The sequence below is a fragment of the Piliocolobus tephrosceles genome, chromosome 17 (assembly GCF_002776525.5).
Source record: "Piliocolobus tephrosceles isolate RC106 chromosome 17, ASM277652v3, whole genome shotgun sequence".
NCBI lineage: Eukaryota > Metazoa > Chordata > Mammalia > Primates > Cercopithecidae > Piliocolobus > Piliocolobus tephrosceles.
The window spans coordinates 11,718,446-11,739,199 of record NC_045450.1 but is presented as its reverse complement, the minus strand read 5'-3'; the positions used below and the strand labels follow the sequence as shown (position 1 = coordinate 11,739,199).

Below are 20,754 nucleotides of genomic sequence, written 5' to 3'. Positions count from 1 at the left end.
GTTTTGATTTAGCTCCAGGGACCTGCACCAATTGGGAAACTGAAGGAGAGCAGTTAGGGCAGGTTTCAAATACTCTTTTGGTTTTTTTCGAGACAGAGTCTTGCTCTGTCCCCAGGCTGGAGTGCAGTGGCACAACCTTAGCTCACTGTATCACTGTAGCCTCAACCTTCTGGGCAAGGAAGGATTAATATGGAGGAAATACATGGCCATGCATCACAGGGACATGTTCTGAGAAACATATTGTTAGGGGATATCAGTAGTGTGTCAATATCCATAAAGTACACGCACACAAACCTAGACAGTATAGTCTACTACATGCCTACGCTATTGCTATATACTATATGCTCTAGGCTACAAACCAGTATAGCATGTTACTATACTAAATATCTTAGACAACTGTAACACAGTGGTATTTGTGTATCTAAATTTACCCAAACATAGAAAAGGTATAGTGGGCCGGGCCTGGTGGCTCACGCCTTTAATCTCAGCACTTTGGGAGGCCAAGGCAGGCAGATCACTTGAGGTCAGGAGTTCAAGACCAGACTGGCCACCATGGCAAAACCCCATCACTACAAAACGTACAAAAATTAGCCAGACATGGTGACACACTCCTGTAATCCCAACTACTTGGGAGGCAGAGGCATGAGAATTGTTTGAACCCAGAAGGTGAAGGTTGTAGTGAAGCAAGATGGTGCCACTGCACTCCAGCCTGGTTGACAGAGCAAGACTCTGTCAAAGAAAAGGTACAATAAAAACAGTATCATAATTTTCTGGGACCACTGTTATAGCACATGACATGTATATTCCTCTGCCCCATTCCCTCCTCAAACCCCCAGCAACTTGATCTTGGTATAAAAACTAGCCAAGAGGCTGGGAGCGGTGGCTCATGCCTGTAATCTCAGCACTTTGGGAGGCCAAGGTGGGTGGATCACCTGAGGTCAGGAGTTTGAGACCAGTCTGGCCAACACAGTGAAACCCTGTCTCTACTAAAAATACAAAAATTACCCAGGCGTGGTGGTGGGCACCTGTAATCCCAGCTACTTGGGACGCTGAGGCAGGAGAATTGCTTGAACCCAGGAGACGGAGGTTGCAGTAAGCCGACATGGTGCCACTGCACTCCAGCCTGGGCGATAGAGAGAGACTCCATCTCAGAAAAATAAATTAATTAATTAAAAAAAAAAAAAAAAGTGGCCAGGTAAAGCTCAGATACAAGTTGGTGTGGACAAGTTAGGGCTAACCTAACCTTTGAAAAGCAGTACAGCCTGACCCCAAAGGCCTAGCGTATTTTGAAACAAATTTATAATTGTTTCAGAAGAACGTTCCGGGCCAGCTGCAGTGGCTCAGATTTGAGATCCCAGAACTCTGGGAGTCCAGAGCAGGAGGATCACTTGAGGCCAGGAGTTCAATACCAGCCTGGGCAACACAGCGAGATCCCATCTCTACAAAAAATGAAAAAGAGAACGTTCTGCTGCCAGAGCAGCGCCCCAGTTGCTCAGAAAGTGAAGAGGAAAAGAGGTATTCTTTTATTAATCCAGGGTGGTTTTCTGGCCAGTAAGACACTGCCTCGCATTTGCTCACAAAGGACTGTGGGTTTCGTGAGACAAACTACAGACAACAAAAGTATTTTGGACCTCAGGAAGCCCTGTGCAAATGTCAGATGTTTTATGGAAGTGTAGGGTAAATTCTGTTCCAGCAACCTACAGTGAATGAGGACACTGGTGACTTTTGACCATATTTATTTTCTTTAGCAATAAATTGTGTAACTCTAATCTACACAAAGGAATCAACAGAAATATAAATGGCAAATTAGAAGGTTAAAAAAACTCTGTAACTATGTATTTTTTCTCTTAGCTTTTTAAAACAAGATTAACACTATGGTTGGGTTTGTAACATAGATAATAAGGGTAATAATAACAAAGGGGGATGAGAGACAAGTTAAAAATAATTAAAGGAATTAATGTTATACTAGAAAATAGCTACTTTCTACAAAATAAGGCAGTAAAGAAGGAACAAAAAGATGCCACAGGTGGGTGAAGTGGTTCATGCTTTTACATAATCCTAATGCTTTGGGAGGCCCAGATGGGAGGATCGCTTGAGCCCAGGAGTTCAAGACCAGCCTAGGCTAGGCCGGGCGCGGTGGCTCAAGCCTGTAATCCCAGCACTTTGGGAGGCCGAGACGGGCAGATCACGAGGTCAGGAGATCGAGACCATCCTGGCTAACACGGTGAAACAGATCCGGCCACTGCACTCCAGCCCGGGCGACAGAGCGAGACTCCGTCTCAACAAAAAAAAAAAAAAAAAGAAAGACCAGCCTAGGCAACATGGAGAGACCTTGTCTCTACAAAAAGTTAACAAAAAAAAAAAAAGCTGGGGGTAGCGGCACACATCTGTGTTGCCTACTACTTGGGAGTCTGAGGGGGGTGGAGAGCTTGAGCTGGGGTTGTCAAGGCTGCAGTGAGCTATGATTGCGCCATTGCACTCCAGCCTGGGTGACACCAGACCCTGTATCAAAAAACAACCAAAAAAAGAAAAAAAAGGGAGATACAGAAAACAAGTAGGAAAACGGTTGGTGTACATGAACTCCCAACATGTTGGGCCTGGGTGGTTAACACATTAAATGTCTGGCCAACCGAGCAAGACAGCCATTGATTGCCCCATTCTACATCCACAGAAGCAGAACCACACAGGAAGTGATGAGATTTGCACCTGGGTCACATAGCTGGCCTGTGGCAGAGGTGGCGTCTCAACTACTGGCTGTTTGCTGTGCCTTTTGTTTGTGGCATAACACCATATTGTCTTAATGCCCTCGAAAGTTTGTCTAGCTTGTAGTTATTGAGATTGGAGGACAACTCTTTTTTTTTTTTTTTTGAGACAGAGTCTCTCGCCCAGGCGAGAGTGCAATGGCGCGATCTCCGCTCACTGCCAACCTCCGCCTCCCGGGTTCAAGCAATTCTCTGCCTCAGCAGCTGGGATTACAGGCGCCCGCCACCGCGCCCGGCTAATAGTTTTGTATTTTTAGCAGAGACGAGGTTTCGCCATGTTGGCCAGGCTGGTCTCGAACTCCTGGTCCCATGTAATCTGCCCGCCTTGGCCTCCCGAAGTGCTGCGAATACAGGCTTGAGCCACTGCGCTCGGCCGTTTTTTTTTTTTTCCTTCAGTTAAGTGGGGATAAAAAACGGCACCTACGTGCTTCGAGGCCTGTAGTGAGAATGGTGGACACGATTGCTGCTGTCGTTACAGCTCCTAAAACCTAACGCGGTGAGACGAGACTACAGTGGTGTCAGCGTTCCAAGTGTTCCCCGCGGGCCTGATCCCAAGGCAGCAGTTTCTCCACGCCCCGCGACGGCGCCTGCGCAAACTCCGCGAGCGGGGTCGCGGCCGGTGAGACGAAGGCGGGGCTGCGGGCGGGGCAGGCTTCCGCGCATTTACGTAGTGTGCAGGGCGTGGCCCGTTGGGGGCGGGGATTTGGGCGGTGTCGTCGCCCGCGCGGACTCTGTGAGCGGTGGGAGGAGCCGTGTGCTCTGGGGTGTGAGATGGGGCGGACCCTGAGGCGGCGGCGCGGCTGACGTGGAGTGTCCGGGTTAGCCGGTGCGGCGAGCTGCGGGATTGGGGAGCCACGGGTCGGGCCGGGCCTTCGGGCCCGAGGCGGTGGCGGCGGCGGCGGTATAAAGCCGGCGACGGGGAGCATGTAATGTCGGAATGCGGAGGCCGCGGCGGCGGCAGCAGCAGCAGCGAGGACGCCGAGGACGAGGGAGGGGGTGGTGGCGGCCCCGCGGGCTCCGACTGCCTCAGCCCGAGCCCGGCCCCGGCCGCAGCGTCCTCGGCGGGGCGACTCCGTCGCGGGCTGCGTGGCGCCTCCCTCATGGCGCGCCAGCGGCCCGAGTTGCTCTGCGGGGCAGTGGCCCTCGGCTGCGCGCTGCTCCTCGCCCTCAAGTTCACCTGCAGGTGAGGCGGCCCGGACCCCGGGCCCCCGGTGCGGCGCTCCCCCTGCTCTGCCGCCTGGAGCCTGCAGGGCCGGGTCGCAGCGGCCTCCGCCGGGGAGGTCGGGCCTGACCTTGCCCAGGACTTCTGACCCCTCCTGGAGCCTGCGGCCACGGCCTCCCACCTTCCCCTTGCCCCGGCCCGCCCGCGGACATTATGGCGAGGCTTCCGGGTGCAGCCCCGCGCCCCATCGTCCCGCTTTAGTGCCGAGGGAGGAGGGTCAGGGGTGCTCCTCACCTGTTGTAGTCTCTAGGGGTGGACCTGTCACTTCGGCCCAGGCTGTAGGACCCTCATTTCTCACCGATTTCATTCCCTTTAAGCGTCCGGTGGAAGTGATCCACAACCGTCTGAGAGTTCCAGACCGCTCTTAGAATTCCCGCTCTCATTGATCTAACGATCATTATTATTTTGAGATGGAGTCACGCTCTGTCGCCCAGGCAGGAGTGCAGTGGTGCGATCTCGGCTCACATCAACCTCCGCCTCCCGGCTTCAAGGGGTTCTCCTGCCTCAGCCTCCCGAGTAGCTCGGATTACAGGCTGGCGCCACCACACCTGGCTGATTTTTGTATTTTTAGTAGAGACGGGGTTTCACCATATTGGCCAGGCTGGTCTCGAACTCCTAACCTCACGTGATCCACCCGCCTTGGCCTCCCAAAATGCTGAGATTTACAGCCTAGAGCCCCCGCACCCGGCCTGATGTAACGATTATTTATCTGCACCTACTGTGTGCCGGACGCTCGTCCAGGCGAACTCTTTGCTCCCTTGAGTGAATGGTACAGTGAGCAAGTAACATAATATAATTTTTTAAAGCTTCAGTGCTATGCAGGGCATAGAAACGATGGCGGTGAGGAAAGACTTCCTAAGGAAGTGACATTTGAAGCTTATATAAAAAGGAGAAGGGTCCAGCGCTGGGAAGATCTGTGGGGAGCGTGTCCAAGGTAGAGCGAACAGCAAATTGGAGGTTCTGATTCTGGACAAGCTTGGTGTTTCCCTGGAATTGATAAAAAGACCTGACAGTAGGCTGGGGTGTAGGGAGTAGGTAAATGAAAGCTCATGTGTGTCTTTTCAGGAATGTACACACATACAAAATTAGCTTTATATTTCAGGTGTACTTCTGGTCTCCCAAATCAACAGTGGGTCTTTTGGGATCCCAGTTTGTAAGATCTGTATTGCTGCTATGATCATAATCTGTGATTTCACGTTGGAACATTTTTTAGTTTATTTAGCATGATATGTGACTGGTTGTCAAAGAGGTGTCAGAAGATTGGGGATTTTAGTGGATTTTAGTGGAAAGATAAATTATAATAACTCTCAGTGAGCATTTTCCATGGGCCAGGTACTGTACTGTCAGCATGGTTTCTCAGTCTTCGCACTGTTGATATTTTGGGTCAGATAGTTCTGTGTTGTGGGGGCTGCCCTGTGCACTGTGGGGTGTTTAGCAGCATCCCGGGCCTCTACCCACTAGATACCAGTAGCTCACCCCACAAGATGTAACAACCCACAGTGGCTTCAGACATTGTTAGATGTCCCCTGGGAGCATAACTGCCTGCTTGGGAACCACTGTTTCCATGAATGCATTTATACATTTAATACATAATTGAGAGCCTAGTATGGGTGTCATTTAAATCTCACAGTCCCCATTAAAGTTTGAATGTACTGTTATCTTTCCCAATGCACAGATGAAGGAGTCCAGCCTTGGTAATGTTTCAGAACCTGCCCCAAATCGTACCCACATGTTAAGTGACTGAGCTGGAATTTGAATCATTTATTGTCAGGACCTAGATTCTTTTTTTTTTTTTTTTTTTTGAAGGGAGACTCAAATGATATATCATTTGATCATAAACTATGACCTTATTTGGATCCAGACTCAAACAAACTATAGAAAACAAAATGAGACAATCTGGGAACATTGAACACTAATGATATTAAGAAATTACTGTTAAAATTGTTAGATTTGATAGTGGTATTGTGATAGTATTTTTAAGGAATATCTTTTGTCTTTTGGATATAATACTTAAATATGAATGAAATTGTATGCATAGTATTTGTTTCAAATTAATTGGGGTATTGTTTTTTTTTCTTTTTTTCTTTTCTTTTATTTTATTTTATTTTTTATTATACTTTAAGTTCTAGGGTACATGTGCATAACATGCAGGTTTGTTACATATGTATACTTGTGCCATGTTGGTGTGCTGCACCCATCAACTCGTCAGTACCCATCAGTTCATCATTTATATCAGGTATAACTCCCCAGTGCAATCCCTCCCTAGATTCTTAACCTTGTACTTTATTATTGTCTCCCACAAGGACAACGTACAAAGTATTTTAGAAGTTAGAGTGTTGCGAGGTGACATTTAAGTTCAAATTAGGAAGAGAGGTTCCCCGCTGCAGGGGTGTGGAGTTTATTTACATCGGTTTGTTAAAGTATGGAAATAATGGTTAATGTTTGTTCTGAGACGGCATGACTTAATTGATATGGAAGTCCTTTGAGATTCAGAAGGAGGACAGTAAATCCAGGTACTAGAGTAGGCAAAATGAAATCCTTTCTTGCTTCAGGCAAGGAGCGTGAACCAGTAAATCGCTGCTGCTTCATCTTCTTTCTGTGTCACTGGCAAATTTGACCGTCTTTGAATAGACTCAGATTAATTTTTTTAGGGTCATCTTTGAATGATGTGATGATACTATCTATTGATGTACAACTGGCTAACATTTCTACCTCCCTTTTCCTCTTTCACTTTTAAGATCTTTGCTTTAATAAGGCTTAAGGGAGAATAGGATTTTTTTAAATCTCAGCTCACTGCAACCTCCACCTCCTGGGATCAAGTGATTCTCCTGCCTCAGCCTCCCGAGTAGCTGGGATTACAGGTGCACACCACCACAGCCAGGTAATTTTTGTATTTTTAGTAGAGATGAGGTTTCACCATGTTGACCAGGCTGGTCTCGAACTCCTGACCTCAGGTAATCCTCCTACCTCAGCCTCCCAAAGTGCTGGGATTACAGGCATGAGCCACCGCTCCTGGCCTAGGATTTTTTTTTTTTTTTTAATTTAATTTTTACGAACAGCTCCAGGCTTGAAATAAATCACTGCTCTCTTCAGTGTCTGTGGCTCGGCTGAGTTCAAACCAGATAATATGGAAAAGGTTGATTTGGGGTTGAGCCACAGTGAATAATTGTGCATTTCTGGGCATCTAATCTTTACTTACCTCTGTCTCATCGTCCTGCTCACCTTTCTTTTACCTTGATTTAGAGGCAAAAAAAATTGTGTGTAGATACGTATGTATGTATACATGTATTTATTTTGCTTTATTCCATTTTGTAATTTCAAAGCTGCCTCAAATGGTCTTTGCAAGGAAGTGATGTAAGGTATGAATTTCATATGAAAATTGGGGTTTCAACAGGCTTTTTTTTTTTTTTTTATGTTGCACAGGCTGGAATGCAGTGGCTATTCATAGATGCAATTATGGCATGCTACAGCCTCAGACTGCAGGGCTCAAGTAATTCTCCCACCTCAGCCTCCAGAGTATAGTAGTAGCTGGGACTATAGGCACATGCCACTGGCTCAGCAACAACAGGCCGCCTTATTTGCAACCAACTCTTGAGTTTTTTGTACACAAGCCATAGCCCTCATCGCTGTAGGAAATCTTTACTCTAGGTATAGTTTCTCCAAAATGTGAAGCAGATTGATGAGTTAAATAGAAACTCACCAATGTTTCTGATGGAGTAAAGGCCAGTGTTTCTTCTCCCTGGCTAATATTTGATTTTTGACTGGCCTTGTACTTTCTCTGGCCCATTTGGGAATGCTTCTGAATATGCAGAGCAAAATTACTGAGTTGCTCTTTATCCTTTCTTCTGCTGTCAGACCTACATTTTTCCTCAGATTGCATTATTTGATGCTTACATTGCATTTTTTTTTTTTTTCTTTTGAGATGGAGTTTTGCTCTTGTTTCCCAGTCTGGAGTGTAATGGAATGATCTTGGCTCACGGCAACCTCCGCCTCCCGTGTTCAAGCGATTCTTCTGCCTCAGCCTCCCAAGTCGCTGGGATTACAGGTGTGCACCACCATGCCCGGCTAATTTTGTATTTTTAGTAGAAATGGGGTTTCACTGTATTGGTCAGGCTGGTCTTAAACTCCTGACCTCATGTGATCCACCCGCCTTGGCCTCCCAAAGTGCTGGGATTACAGGCCTGAGCCACCACGCTTGGCCATATGCGGTTTGAATGGTAGAAAAATAATTTCTCCAAAGAGTAGAATTTTGGATCTCTTGAAAACATGTCCCTTTTTTTTTCCTGTAGTGCCCTCCCCACCTCTTACATGGCTATCTTCTTGTCATTCAGGTCTCAGAGCTTAAATTATAGCACCTCCCAAACCACCACTCCATCAGAGTAGCTGCCATGTCTTTCTGTACATCACTTTGTTAAATTTTTCACATAGCAGTGAGCATGTTGTATATTTTTATTTTTTACACATTTGATGTTTTTCTTGTTTTCCTCCCCTCTTCCTCCCCTAGAAAGTGATCTCCTCGACAACACACAGTGCTAGCTGCTGCAGCCTCAGTGCTTGTTCCCAAAGCATAGTTATAGATGCTCAGTAAAGAATTTTTGAATAGTTGTGTAAGTGATTGAGTTTTTTGGGTTATGAAAGGCATTCTACGTAGACTGAAAGCTCTCTGATTGAAAGTTAAAGTATTAGTTTGAGTGAATAAATAGGTGACTTGCTCCGTTGAATACTTCTGCCTGTTCTGGAATTTCATATAAATGCAGTCATAGTGCATGTACTCTTTAGCACCTTTTTCACTCAGCATAATCATTTTGAGACTCATCCCAGTTATAACATATATGAGTAGGTTTTGTTTTTCGTTTTTATTGTGGAGTAACAAGTAAACTGGGGTAAGAATATACCCCAGTTTATCATTTTACCTCATGAGTCATGCCAGCTTTCTTATGCTCACTGTTTACATAGTTTTTCTTTTCCTATCCTTATGCCTTTATCCTACATCTTTATATTTAAACTATATCTCGTTTAGATAGTACATAATTGGGTCTTGCTTTATCCTGTCTGGCAGTCTGTTCCTCCCAATTAGGTTGCTTCCTTTTTTTTTTTTTTTGAGAGGCGTAGTCTTGCTCTGTTGCCCAGGCTGAGTGCAGTGGCGTGATCTCAGTTTACTGCAACGTACACGATTCTCCTGCCTCAGCCTTCCAAGTAGCTGGGACTACAGGCCCCAGCCACCACGCCCAGCTAATTTTTTGTATTTTTTTAGCAGAGACCGGGCTTTACCGTGTTAGCTAGGATGGTCTCCATCTTCTGACCTTGTGATCTGCCCAGCTCGGCTTCCCAAAGTGCTGTGATTACAGGTGTGAGCCGCCGCACCTGGCCCCTCCTTTTATATGTAACGTAATTGTTGATGTAGTTGGGTTTAAGTGTACCTTTGTGCTCCTCGTTTTCCATTTGTACCTTCTGGCTTCTTTTCTTGTTCCTTTCTTTCTTTTTTTTTTTTAGATGGAATTTGCTCTTGTCACCTAGGCTGGAGTCCAATGGTGCAATCTCGGCTCACTGCAACCTCTGCCTCCTGGGTTCAAGCGATTACAGGCGCCTATCACCACACCCAGCTACTTTTTTATTTTGAGTAGAGATGGGGTTTCACCATGTTGGCTAGGCTGGTCTTGAACTCCTGACCTCAGGAGATCTGCCTGCCTCAGCCTCCCAAAGTGCTGGGATTACAGGTGTGAGTCACCGCGCCTGGCCTCCTTTACTTTCTTTGGGGTTAATCTAATCGTTTTTTAGGTTTCCATGTTTATATTCTCTATTTATCTCATTTAGATAGTGCATAATTGGGTCTCCATTGTTTCTTAGCAAACCTGCTATAATGGTTTTATGGTACGTGAGTGCAGATACCTGGACAGCTCAGGGTGTTTACTAGGGGCCTTCTACTTGGTGGGATGCAGCCTGGGCCTAGACCTTTAGGTCTTGATGAGGAAAGTTACTTCTGACCACTTGTTTGTCCAGTGTTATTTTCTTTTTCCTCCTGATCTCTTTCTTGTGGGAAGCTCAAGTGTTCAAAAAGCCCATTTTCCAGTTAAATAGGCTGTTGCTTTGTTACTCATTTTCATTAGTCTTAGGATTATGATATATATCTGGAGGAATGTATATTATTGTTTAATTGTTACTGTTAGCTGAATGCCCTGGATAAGTACAAGCCAACTCCAGCTAATAAGCTTAATGTTTTCTCAAAGTTGAGTTGACTGTGAGCATCTCCCATGGAAATCATTAGTGGTAGTATACATGCTCCCTCACTGTAATTCTGAGCTCGCATGCTGGTGGTTCTAAACCCTTGGAGATAAGTGGCTTCTTTGGAGAGCCAGGCTGCAGAAAAAGGAGGATGAAGTCTTTGAGGTGTGGGGGGCAGGAATATGGATTATTCAAAGACATCCTCCTCTGCTCTCCACTGCCCTTCCAGCCTATACCTAGGGGACAGAATCTCAGAGAATTGTTTCCAACATATTATTCATGTCTTGCATTTGTTCAGCCAGATGTTGCCTTTCTAGGGCAGTGATTTTGGGACTCCATTTTCTTATTCAAAAGAGGGTTTTTCTTTTATTGTTCTATTTCCACAGAGCTATTTTTAGAAGAAGATAAACTAAGCAATCTTTTCTGTGTTTGCTCTTTTTTAGTCGAGCAAAAGATGTGATAATACCAGCGAAGCCGCCTGTCAGCTTTTTCTCCCCAAGGTCTCCAGTGCTTGACCTCTTCCAGGGACAGCTGGACTATGCAGAGTACATTCGCCGGGACTCAGAGGTGGTACTGCTGTTCTTCTATGCCCCTTGGTGTGGACAGTCCATCGCTGCCAGGGCAGAAATTCAGCAAGCAGCAAGTCGGCTTTCAGACCAGGTAATGCTCACATTCAGCTTAAGAATCAAATGACTTTCAGTCCTGTATGTAGGGCAGGATGTCCCCACAGAGACACCTTGCCCAATGGGCAGACTTTGCCAAGGTGAACTCTGGGAGTCCTTTCTAAGTTACAGAGCCTTCTGTAAAGCAACAGAAAGGATTTCCAAATATGGTGATTGTAGACCGAAGCAAGTGTGGGAGCAGATTCTGAATCTCATAACACAGGCCAGTGCTCATCCTGGGGTGCCATACTGTTTGGTTTCAGCATTGAAAAAGGTAGAGGGACTGAAAATCCTAGTTTTTGCATATCCATTTGATACTTGCTAGTTAGGTTTATTTATTTGTTTATATTATTATTATTTTTTTTTTTGAGACAGAGTGTCGTTCTGTCACTGGAGTGCAGTGGCGCAATCTCAGCTCACTGCAAGCTCCGCCTCCCAAGTTCACACCATTCTCCTGACTCAGCGTCCTGAGTAGCTGGGACTACAGGCACCCACCACCACACCCAGCTAATTTTTTGTATTTTTAGTAGGGACGGGGTTTCACTGTGTTAGCCAGGAGGTCTCGATCTCCTGACCTTGTGATCCACCCGCCTCAGCCTCCCAGAGTGCTGGGATTACAGGCTTAAGCCACCACACTCGGCCGCTAGTTAGGTATTTTAGGTAAGAAAATTTATGTATGATATGACTGCATTGTAACAAGGCTGACCTTTTTAATATTTGGACCAGAACTATATTCAGCAGATAAGGAATGCCACCTTTGGGCTAGGTAAGAAAGATATATAGGCAAATAAGTCACCTGTTATGGCAGTGGTTTTCAGCCCAGTGGACCCCAGTTGCACTTTAGAAAATAAGTATTTTTTGATGTCCCCTTTTCTTCCTGAAAAGGAATTCATAGATGATAAATTTTTCCTATACATGTAATTTCAAAATAATCTAATGCACTGACTGGAACATAAAGTTGGGGGCGGAAGTAATTTGTAACTAAATTATATATATTTTGGTATATAAGTGCACAGTCAGAATGGGCCCATATACCTTTATGTAGAACCGCTGTGAGTGGGATAGTTACGAATGTAGACTGATAAAGGTGATATATTGGTGACTTACCTGCCATAGGGACAGTGCTCTTAGTAGATTATCCTAAGTGGTGAACAATCTTGGTAAAATCCTGAACCACACAAAGCCCTTTCTGCTCTCAGTTTACATCGAAGTTGCTTTCCTGAAAAATCCAGTGAACACAAAAAGCATGCTTTAGATTCACGTGTAAAATGGAGCTAGGTTCTGGGCTTGGATAATAACAGTGTTTCCCCAACATCAGTGTTTGGCAGGCATTTTGAACTCCTTTGGAATGCTATGGATGATTCTTCTGTGTGCAAAGCAGGTTTGAGTGTAGCAGGACATCTACCAATGCCCCTGCCCTACATATGCACTGTAGCTTCCCCCAGTAATTGTGGCAAGCAAAAAGCATCCCACAAATTTCTGAGACTCTCCTGCTCAGAACCACTGATCTGAAGTAACGTGAGTAGGCAGCCGGGTTCCAGAAGTTCATCTGGAACTCTCAGTTGGTTTTTCTCAGAAACTGTGGAGCCTTCCAAATTTAGAGAACAAAGTTCATGTTGCCCATGTTGGGCACAAGAGGGAAATCTATTGTGTTTTATTAGTAAGTGTGAATTGGCTACCTTACTGTCAACCTAAGCAGTATGTCCTTCTGAGTGATGGCATTAGTATAATAATAATGATATTCTGGTGCGCCAGGCCCTGTGCTAATTCTCAACCACTTGCAAGCCGATGCTGTTAACCCTGTTTTTCTGCAGCAGGACCGCAGACCTAAGGGGTGAAGCAGTTTGTTTGCGATCATGTAGTTACAGGTGGTGGGGCTATAGTGCAATCCAACGACTGCTGCTGCTTTTTTTAAAGAAGAGTTCAGCTTCTTCCAAATCGAGAGCTTACTATTCCATGTACTCAGGAGGGAAAAAAGTGGGTTTATTTTTGGAAACACACAAAAATCTTGAACTGTACTGCATGGTAAGATTGGTAATCATGGTCCAAGTCCTGGCTGGACATCATAAATAAGAGTATGTCTTTCTTTTTTATTTTAGTGATAAATGATGACCTTTGAAAATTCAAAACAGTTTTTTTCGTACTTTCTGTTTCAGTGAGAGAGGAATAGTTCCATTTTTAATTTCATCTTTTAAATCTTGGTAACTTTTCAGTTGTTATTCATAGTCATTTGAAACCCTTTTTTGGCTCTGCAGGTGTTGTTTGTGGCAATTAACTGTTGGTGGAACCAGGGGAAATGCAGAAAACAGAAACACTTCTTTTATTTTCCTGTAATATATCTGTATCATCGGAGGTAAGAACTTTTTAAATAGTGTCTCTCATTCCAGTTTGGTTTGCCAGTTTATAAATGAATTTTGCATTTTTTCTATATTAAAATATTAAATACTCACTATAGAAAATTTAGATAATACAGATAAGCAAAAATAAAAGATCTGGATAATCCACCCCCCTTTTTAAAGCTAAACATGGGATCAGGCAGTAATACTATTTCCTAAACTGCTTTTCTCACTTTTTTGAGCATCTTTTCATGTCATTACACATTTTACAACATTGTTTTTCTTTTCCTTTTTTTTTTTTTTTGAGACGGAGTCTGGCTCTGTTGCTCAGGCTGGAGTGCAGTGGCCGGATCTCAGCTCACTGCAAGCTCCGCCTCCTGGGCTTACGCCATTCTCCTGCCTCAGCCTCCCGAGTAGCTGGGACTACAGGCGCCCACCACCTCCCCCAGCTAGTTTTTTGTATTTTTTAGTAGAGACGGGGTTTCACCATGTTAGCCAGGATGGTCTGGATCTCCTGACCTTGTGATCCGCCCGTCCTCTCGGCCTCCCAAAGTGCTGGGATTACAGGCTTGAGCCACTGCGCCCGGCAGCATTGTTTTTCAAAGTACTAATTACTCCAATGTATTTCAGATATTTTAAGAGTGTTTTGTAATGTAAAAATTCGCCAAATGTCTCATCCTTTCACCTGAAGGCTAGCAGAGTCCAGAGTGTATCTTACCATCTTTTCTATTGGGAAGAAAATTACTACAGGTACACAGTCCCATGTCCACAATTCTGAAGTCACAAAGAGGGCTGAAAAATGGAGTTTTATTTTATCTTATTTAATTTTTTTTTGAGACAGAGTTGAGTTTTTGTTGCCCAGGCTGGAGTGCAATGGTGCAATCTCTGCTCACTGCAGCCTCCGCCTCCGGGTTCAAGCAGTTTTCCTGCCCCAGCCTCCCTAGTAGCTGGGTTTACAGGCGCCTGCCACCATGCCTGGCTCATTTTTGTATTTTTAGTAGAGACAGGGTTTTACCATGTTGGCCAGGCTGGTCTCAACCTGGGCTGTACTAGAGTACAGCCCAGACCCTGCTGTGAATGTCTAAAAATCTGACTTGAAGGGTTTTGGAGATAGGAGATAGGGCTTTGGACTTTGGACTTTGTTCAGGGTGATTGGCTTGGAGTTTGTTGAAGGTAAAATGGGTAAAGGAGATTTGATTAATAGAGAGCTTTCCTTTTTCCTTCTAAACTTCTTGGGCCTTAATCACTGGGGATTTATAGCAGACATCAACAAACAATGATTTGTGGGTTCTCTGTTACATTTCATCCCATTTCTGTGTCTGTAACATAAACTGTTGTCTAGCACATAGTATTGACTCCCAGGAACTATTAGATAGTATTTGGGCAAAAACATACTTTCTTACTCCATCTCTACCCCCACGTTTTCCTCTGGATATTAGAAGTTTGTATTTTAATATTTGTAGTAACAAGCCAGTGTTTGCTTAGGGACCACTAAGATGATTTTCAGATTTCTTCCCCACTTTTTGGCCAGTAACTTAGAGATTCTGCCTTTACGTGGAAGGTTCAAGTACAGGCTTTTTCGGATACAGGAATACTTTCTCAGAGTTACTCTTTTTGTTTTAAAGGTAAGTGTAAGGTGGTGTACTTAACTCTGTGCTCTGTAATGGGATGAGGAGCTTGCCCTGCTGAAGTCCTTGCATTTCTTTTTGGCTTTGAAAAAGGGCACGGAAGCCTAGTGGGGCGGTATAGTCCTTTCAGGCTGCTCAGAGGTGGATTTAATGTGATGTGACGTTAAAATCAGAAGAGTTCCATGGAATCAAGTACAAATGTCATTTTGGGATATGTGGGTATACAGTATTGTCATATATGTATGTATATTTGTTTGCTTAGCTTTTGCAGAAAGATTGAAGGGACCTCGAAGGAACTTTAGAAATATGTCCAACCTTTTTATTTTACAGATGAGGAATTTGAGGTAGTATGCACCTTGAAATGCCTGCCTCCACACCCCTGTCTTTGCGTTGTTAGGTTTTACAAGTCACTAGGACCCTTGTAACATCACACCAGGAAAACTCAGCAAAGCCTCTTGGCCTGAGTAGTTGAGGTTTCCAGATTGGTAGCTCCTTTTTCTGGAACAAAATAAGTTAGATGCTTTTTTGATTTCTTCCTTTAAATTAAAAATTATTGGTGGTTGATGGGGTTGGTGGTGGTGGTAATTTTTAGACTGAACTAATTTGTAGTAAGTTTTGATTTGGTCGAATTCTTAACTGTCTCCCAGCTGTACATGTAGAGAATACTGTTTTAATTTTTTTTCATGCTAAGATTCCTTTGACATCATTCTGCAGTGCACTTTGAAGAATTGTGTTTATCTCATCACTGTGTGTGTGTTTGTGTGTGTCTGTGTGTGTGTGTGTGTGTGTGTGTGTGTCTGTGTGTATTTCTGTAACCATGTATTCTGGTATTACAATCACAGCCTTTATAACATTCTTCACTGGGCTCTATTGTTACTGTTAACAGTAAGCTTAATGTCAATTTCTGTTTAGAGAAAAGAATGATTATGCAGTTGTTGAATTTCACCATAACCCCCCACCCTTGCCACCTACCATCCAGTTATATATGGGCAGTGTCTGTATTGTGTGAAATTGAAGAGAGGCACATGAGAATTCTGATTAGTTTAGAAGGATAACTGAATGGTGGTGGTATTACTTAGTGGCACTGAATCAAATTGTGTGTGTTCCCAGGCACAACTGGAGGGGAAAGGAAGAAAGATCATTTATACTGGTCACTGACTTTAGACCTTCACATAATTTGTTGTTGTTGTAATAAAGCTTCAAATAAGTTTAAGGTTAATTCAGTGATCCTTTGTCCGTCTATTTCTTTTTAGTAGGGCATGGGCCAACTGTTCAACCTGTCCGTTACCTTACAGTGACTAGTAGAAGGAAAGTCTGCCCGCCTACATTGAATTGTATAGTTAAATCCTGGAATCCCTTAGCATGAGGTCAATTTCCAGGGTTGTCTTTCTGTTTTGTTTTTAAAAGAAATATTGTGGGAATTAATTTTTTTTTCAGAGACAAGAATAAATGCTTTTTGTTTGGCAATTCAGTTTGCAGTTGAATTCAAGATCATAGAAGGATGGGGCTGTTTCTGCCTCTCCTCACCTAAAATGCTTATTCTTAATTCTCTGGTTACCTCCTGAGCAAAGCAGGCTACTGATCTGTGACTTGGTTGGATCCCAAAGCAAGACATTTTCATTTTGTGGTGGTGATGATTTTAGTTCTACATTACAGGCTTAATGCATGGTGTATTATTTTTATTTTTTTATTTTTATTTTTATTTTTTGGTACTAGTTTTGGACCAATCGAATACAAAGGCCCCATGAGTGCTGTTTACATTGAGAAGTTTGTCCGCCGGGTGATGAAACCACTTCTCTACATCCCATCTCAATCAGAATTACTAGATTTTCTCTCAAACTACGAGGTACTTGTCTTTCATATCTCCTCCTCCATACTCAAGGCCTTTCACTGGGTTGTATTGGATTGTTTGTATTAAAGGGGTTTAAAAAAAAACCTCCTGAATTGCAGCAAGTCAAAGGTCATGTGATGCATCAGCCCCAGTTAAATGCTTTCTGAGATACTGATTGTAAGGATGTTTTGTCCAAGAGAGTTTTAAGAGAATAGAGTACTAGCAAAATCTTTCTTTTTTTGTTAGGGAATTTTCAACAGATTTTCATCTTGCCTCACAGTTAACTTAGAGTAGATGAGAATTAACTTACAATTTATGTGCAGCTGCAAATTTCTAAGAATATTATTTGACACTTCTCATAGCATTGCACTATGAGATACCTGGTTTTTCTTGTTAGTTGTAGTTTGGTTTTTTTGAAAACTGGAAATATGTTTCCTTCCATGTTATGAAGTATGTAACTATTTCAAGGTCTTATTTACAGAAAGTTTTCTAACTTTACTAATGTAGCTTCTTTCCTGCTTCCCCATTGCCAACTTCAACCCCTGGTAAATTATTTTTATAGTATTTTTTGTTTGTTTGTTTTTTGAGACAGAGTCTTGCTCTGACACCCAGGCTGGAGTGTGATCTCAGCTGACTGCAACCTCCACCTCCCGGGTTCAAGTGCTTCTTGTGCCTCAGCCACCCAAGTAGCTGGGATTACAGGCATGTGCCACCACGCCCAGCTAATTTTTGTATTTTTACTAAAGAGGGTTTCGCCATGTTGGCCAGGCTGGTCTTGAACTCTGGGCCTCAAGTGATCCTCCCATGTTGGCCTCCCAAAGTGTTGGGATTACAGATATGAGGCACCATGCCCAGCCCTATAGGATCTTTAATGCATATTAAGAATGGCTTATTATTGTGAGGCCAGTATTGGGATTATTAAAATATGTAACCTCAAAAATTGTAAAAGTAGTTCTGCAAAAAATTCACTGGAGCAAGTGTAAAATCATACTTGAGTACAAGTAAAATGATACTTAAGTATGACAAAATCAAGACCATAAATATCTGACAGAGATAAAAAAACATCTAAATCCAGACCTTCCTGACAGTTTAGAATTGTGGCTAGTTGAATTTTACTGTTCGCACTATTTATATTCTGTATAGATTGGATACAAATTTTTTCACCAGAACATCAGTATAGCTGTTTTCAATTGTGTTAGAAACTCTACATATGTGTTAACTGTTAGCAGAGATTCCCCAAGCAGCAGTATGAATATCTAGTTATTCTGCTTATAGTTCTTAGCTATGCATCAGAGTAAATATTCTTTAATTACACAGATAGCAGATGGATGTCTGTGCACCTCAGAGGCCTGCCTCTCATTTTCCCTGGGCAGGCTGGTGGGTGACGGCTATATTAAGAGACAGGGTACTGGGGCCTGATCCCTTTGGCACACTCACTGGGTCTGTGACTTGGGGCGGGTTACTCACTTCCTGGGCATCAGGGGCCTGGGACAGGATGTCCTTGACATTCCTTCTAACAGTAAAGTTGTGATAAGTGGGTTTTGACATGGATCTGCAGTGGGTTACAGCCAGAGCGACTCGAGATGGCACAGCAAAATGGTGAAGAATCAGGAGTCAGACCTGCTTTTAGCAGTACTCTATTTTGTTTATTTATTTATTTATTTATTTATTTATTTATTTATTTATTTATTTTGAGATGGCCTCACTCTGTTACCCAGGCTGGAGTGCAGTGGCGTGATCTTGGCTCACTGCAGCCTCCATCTCTTGGGTTCAAGTGATTCTTCTGCCTAAATCTCCTAAGTAGCTGGGATTACAGGCATGCACCATCACACCCGGCTAATTTTTTGTGTTTTTAGTAGAGATGGGGTTTCACATTGTTGGCCAGGCTGGATTATTTTATTTTTTTGAGATAGGGTTTCATTCTGTCACCTAGGCTGGAGTGCGGTGGTGCGATCTTGGCTCAAGCGATCCTTCTGCGTCAGCCTCCCAAAGTGCTGGGATTACAGGCGTGAGCCACCATGCCCAGCCCAGCAGTACTTTAAAAGACTCCAAGTATTGATGTGGAGTTCATGTTAGACTCACTAATCTGATGATATTACTGATGATGACATTTAAAACATTACATTAAAGTTTTTTGGCAGCCCACTGAATTAGAGTGATGTACAACAGTGATTAAGCTGGACTGCCTTTAAAATGGGAACCACAAGAGTGCTACCAAGATGGGGTCCCTCGATCACTTCTGTCAGCCTTTAAAATGACTTCCTCCCAAAAGCTGTGGCTTTTATCAGGTTTGTGTCATCTTTTGCTGGGCTTCTCACTGAGATGAGATTGTCTCATTAGCAAGAGATAGATAGTACTTGATTAATTGTGAAATAACTCACTAGTCAAGCCCAGCATGATGCTTGTGAAACCATTTGTCTTGCAAAATATACCAAATAGCACAGCCTAGAAAATGTGTCAGTTTCACACACATTGCCTATAACATAGACACAGAATTCTCGATCCGGAAATGAAACCACTGTCATGGTTTTGACAGTTGAATGATTAGGAAAGTTAAGGAATTTTTGGAGTCCCTGGAGTAGAGCACAATAAGTTTTTGAATATTCTGCTAAGTTTGGGTTTCTCAACCTTGGCACAGTTGACATTGGAGGTCAGATAATTCTGTGGTTTGGGGGACTGTCCTGTGCTTTGCAGGATATTTAGCAGTATCCCTGGCCTCCACCCACTGCATGTTGGTAGCACCCTTTTCTCCCTTCACTTGTGACAACCAAAAATATCTGCAGACCTTGCCAAATACCCCTTAGGGGGCAAAATTCCCCCAGTTAAGAACTACTGCTCTGAATAATTGAGTTTTCCCAATTAAGGCCTTAAGAGGAAGAAAACACATCTTTTTTCATGTGGCTCTCAGAAAGCCTTAATTTAATAATTAAAAGTTTATCTGCTTATAATGGTGGCAGTAGAGAAAAGATGAAAACTAAACAGTGCCTTGACTAGAGAATGCTGGAAAGTTATCGGGGGGGAATTATAGCTAGGAGTGAGTTAGATTGTCATCACTAGAGCTATCTCTGATACTCAACTTATTACTCAAATTCCTTATTTTTTCCAAAAAACAAACAAAAAAGCCTATACAGTTTAAATATGTGAAGGAGCTTGCTAATTTAAAGACATCTTACTAAGAAAGATACTTGTTTTGGTCAAGAGCCTTATCTCAGTTTATATTTTTTATAAATATGTATTTCAGTATCAAGTGTGTTTAAATTTAAGTATATCAAAATTGGGTCAAAATAATTAATGTTTTCATGGCACTTCTAAGGTTTGACATAATGAAGGATTGTGTTTTTTTGCTAGACGTAATGTCTGTTAGATGTGTTTGTAACATCTTGTAGGAGTATGTGTGATAATTTCCTGCTTGTTTAAAAAAAAATTTCTTGTGTAGGATCTGGATTTTAAGGAAGGAAAAAATTATTGATTAGTTGTAAATTTGTCTCTAATCCAGACATTTGTGAGCATTTTGGACCATTATAAAATAATATAATTAGCATTCATTATTTGTGAAGCAACGATGTCCTGAAATAAATAATATTCTCTACTGACATAAACTTTTTTTTGAGACAGAATCTCGCTCTGTCTCCCAGTGTGGTGGCACAATCTCATCTCACTGCAACCTCCACTTCCTGGGTTCAAGCAATTCTCGTGCCTCAGCCTCCTGAGTAGCTGGGATTACAGGCATGTGCCACCGTGCCCAGCTATTTTTGTATTTTTGGTAGAGACGGGGTTTCACCATTTGACCAGGCTGGTCTTGAACTCCTAGCCTCAAGCGATCCACCCACCTCAGCCTCCCAAAATGCTAGGATTACAGGTGTAAGCCACTGTGCCCGGCTGACGTAAACTTCTGTTATATGTATACGGAACTCTATTGATATATGCTTATTCTATCGTTAGAAGAAGAAATGTTCTAATTGTATCTTGGTTTTTTTTTTTTTTTAGAAGTCCTATAGTTGAATTGTTTCAAAGGCCTATTCAGATGATTTGATACTGAATTACTTAGAGTGGAATTTTTTTTTTTTTTTTTTTTTTTTTTTTTTTTTTTT

At 43.1% G+C, this 20,754-nt stretch overlaps 1 protein-coding gene across 5 annotated transcripts in view; it reads left to right on the top strand.

Moving 5' to 3' along the window:
• Positions 1–3,489: 3,489 nt before the first annotated feature.
• The window catches only part of TXNDC11 (thioredoxin domain containing 11), a 70,045-nt gene continuing 52,780 nt past the window's right edge, over positions 3,490–20,754 (top strand). For 2 of the 5 annotated variants that reach the window (XM_026446652.2, XM_026446655.2), the window contains exons 1-4: positions 3,490–3,945; positions 10,650–10,866; positions 13,124–13,221; positions 16,549–16,678. In XM_026446652.2, coding sequence (XP_026302437.1) covers positions 3,692–3,945; positions 10,650–10,866; positions 13,124–13,221; positions 16,549–16,678 — 699 coding nt within the window. In that variant the 5' untranslated portion in view covers positions 3,490–3,691. Of the gene's footprint in view, positions 3,946–7,983; positions 8,030–10,649; positions 10,867–13,123; positions 13,222–16,548; positions 16,679–20,754 lie in introns of those variants that run through there. The other 3 variants (XM_026446653.2, XM_023231148.1, XM_026446654.2) reach the window with 3 other exon arrangements.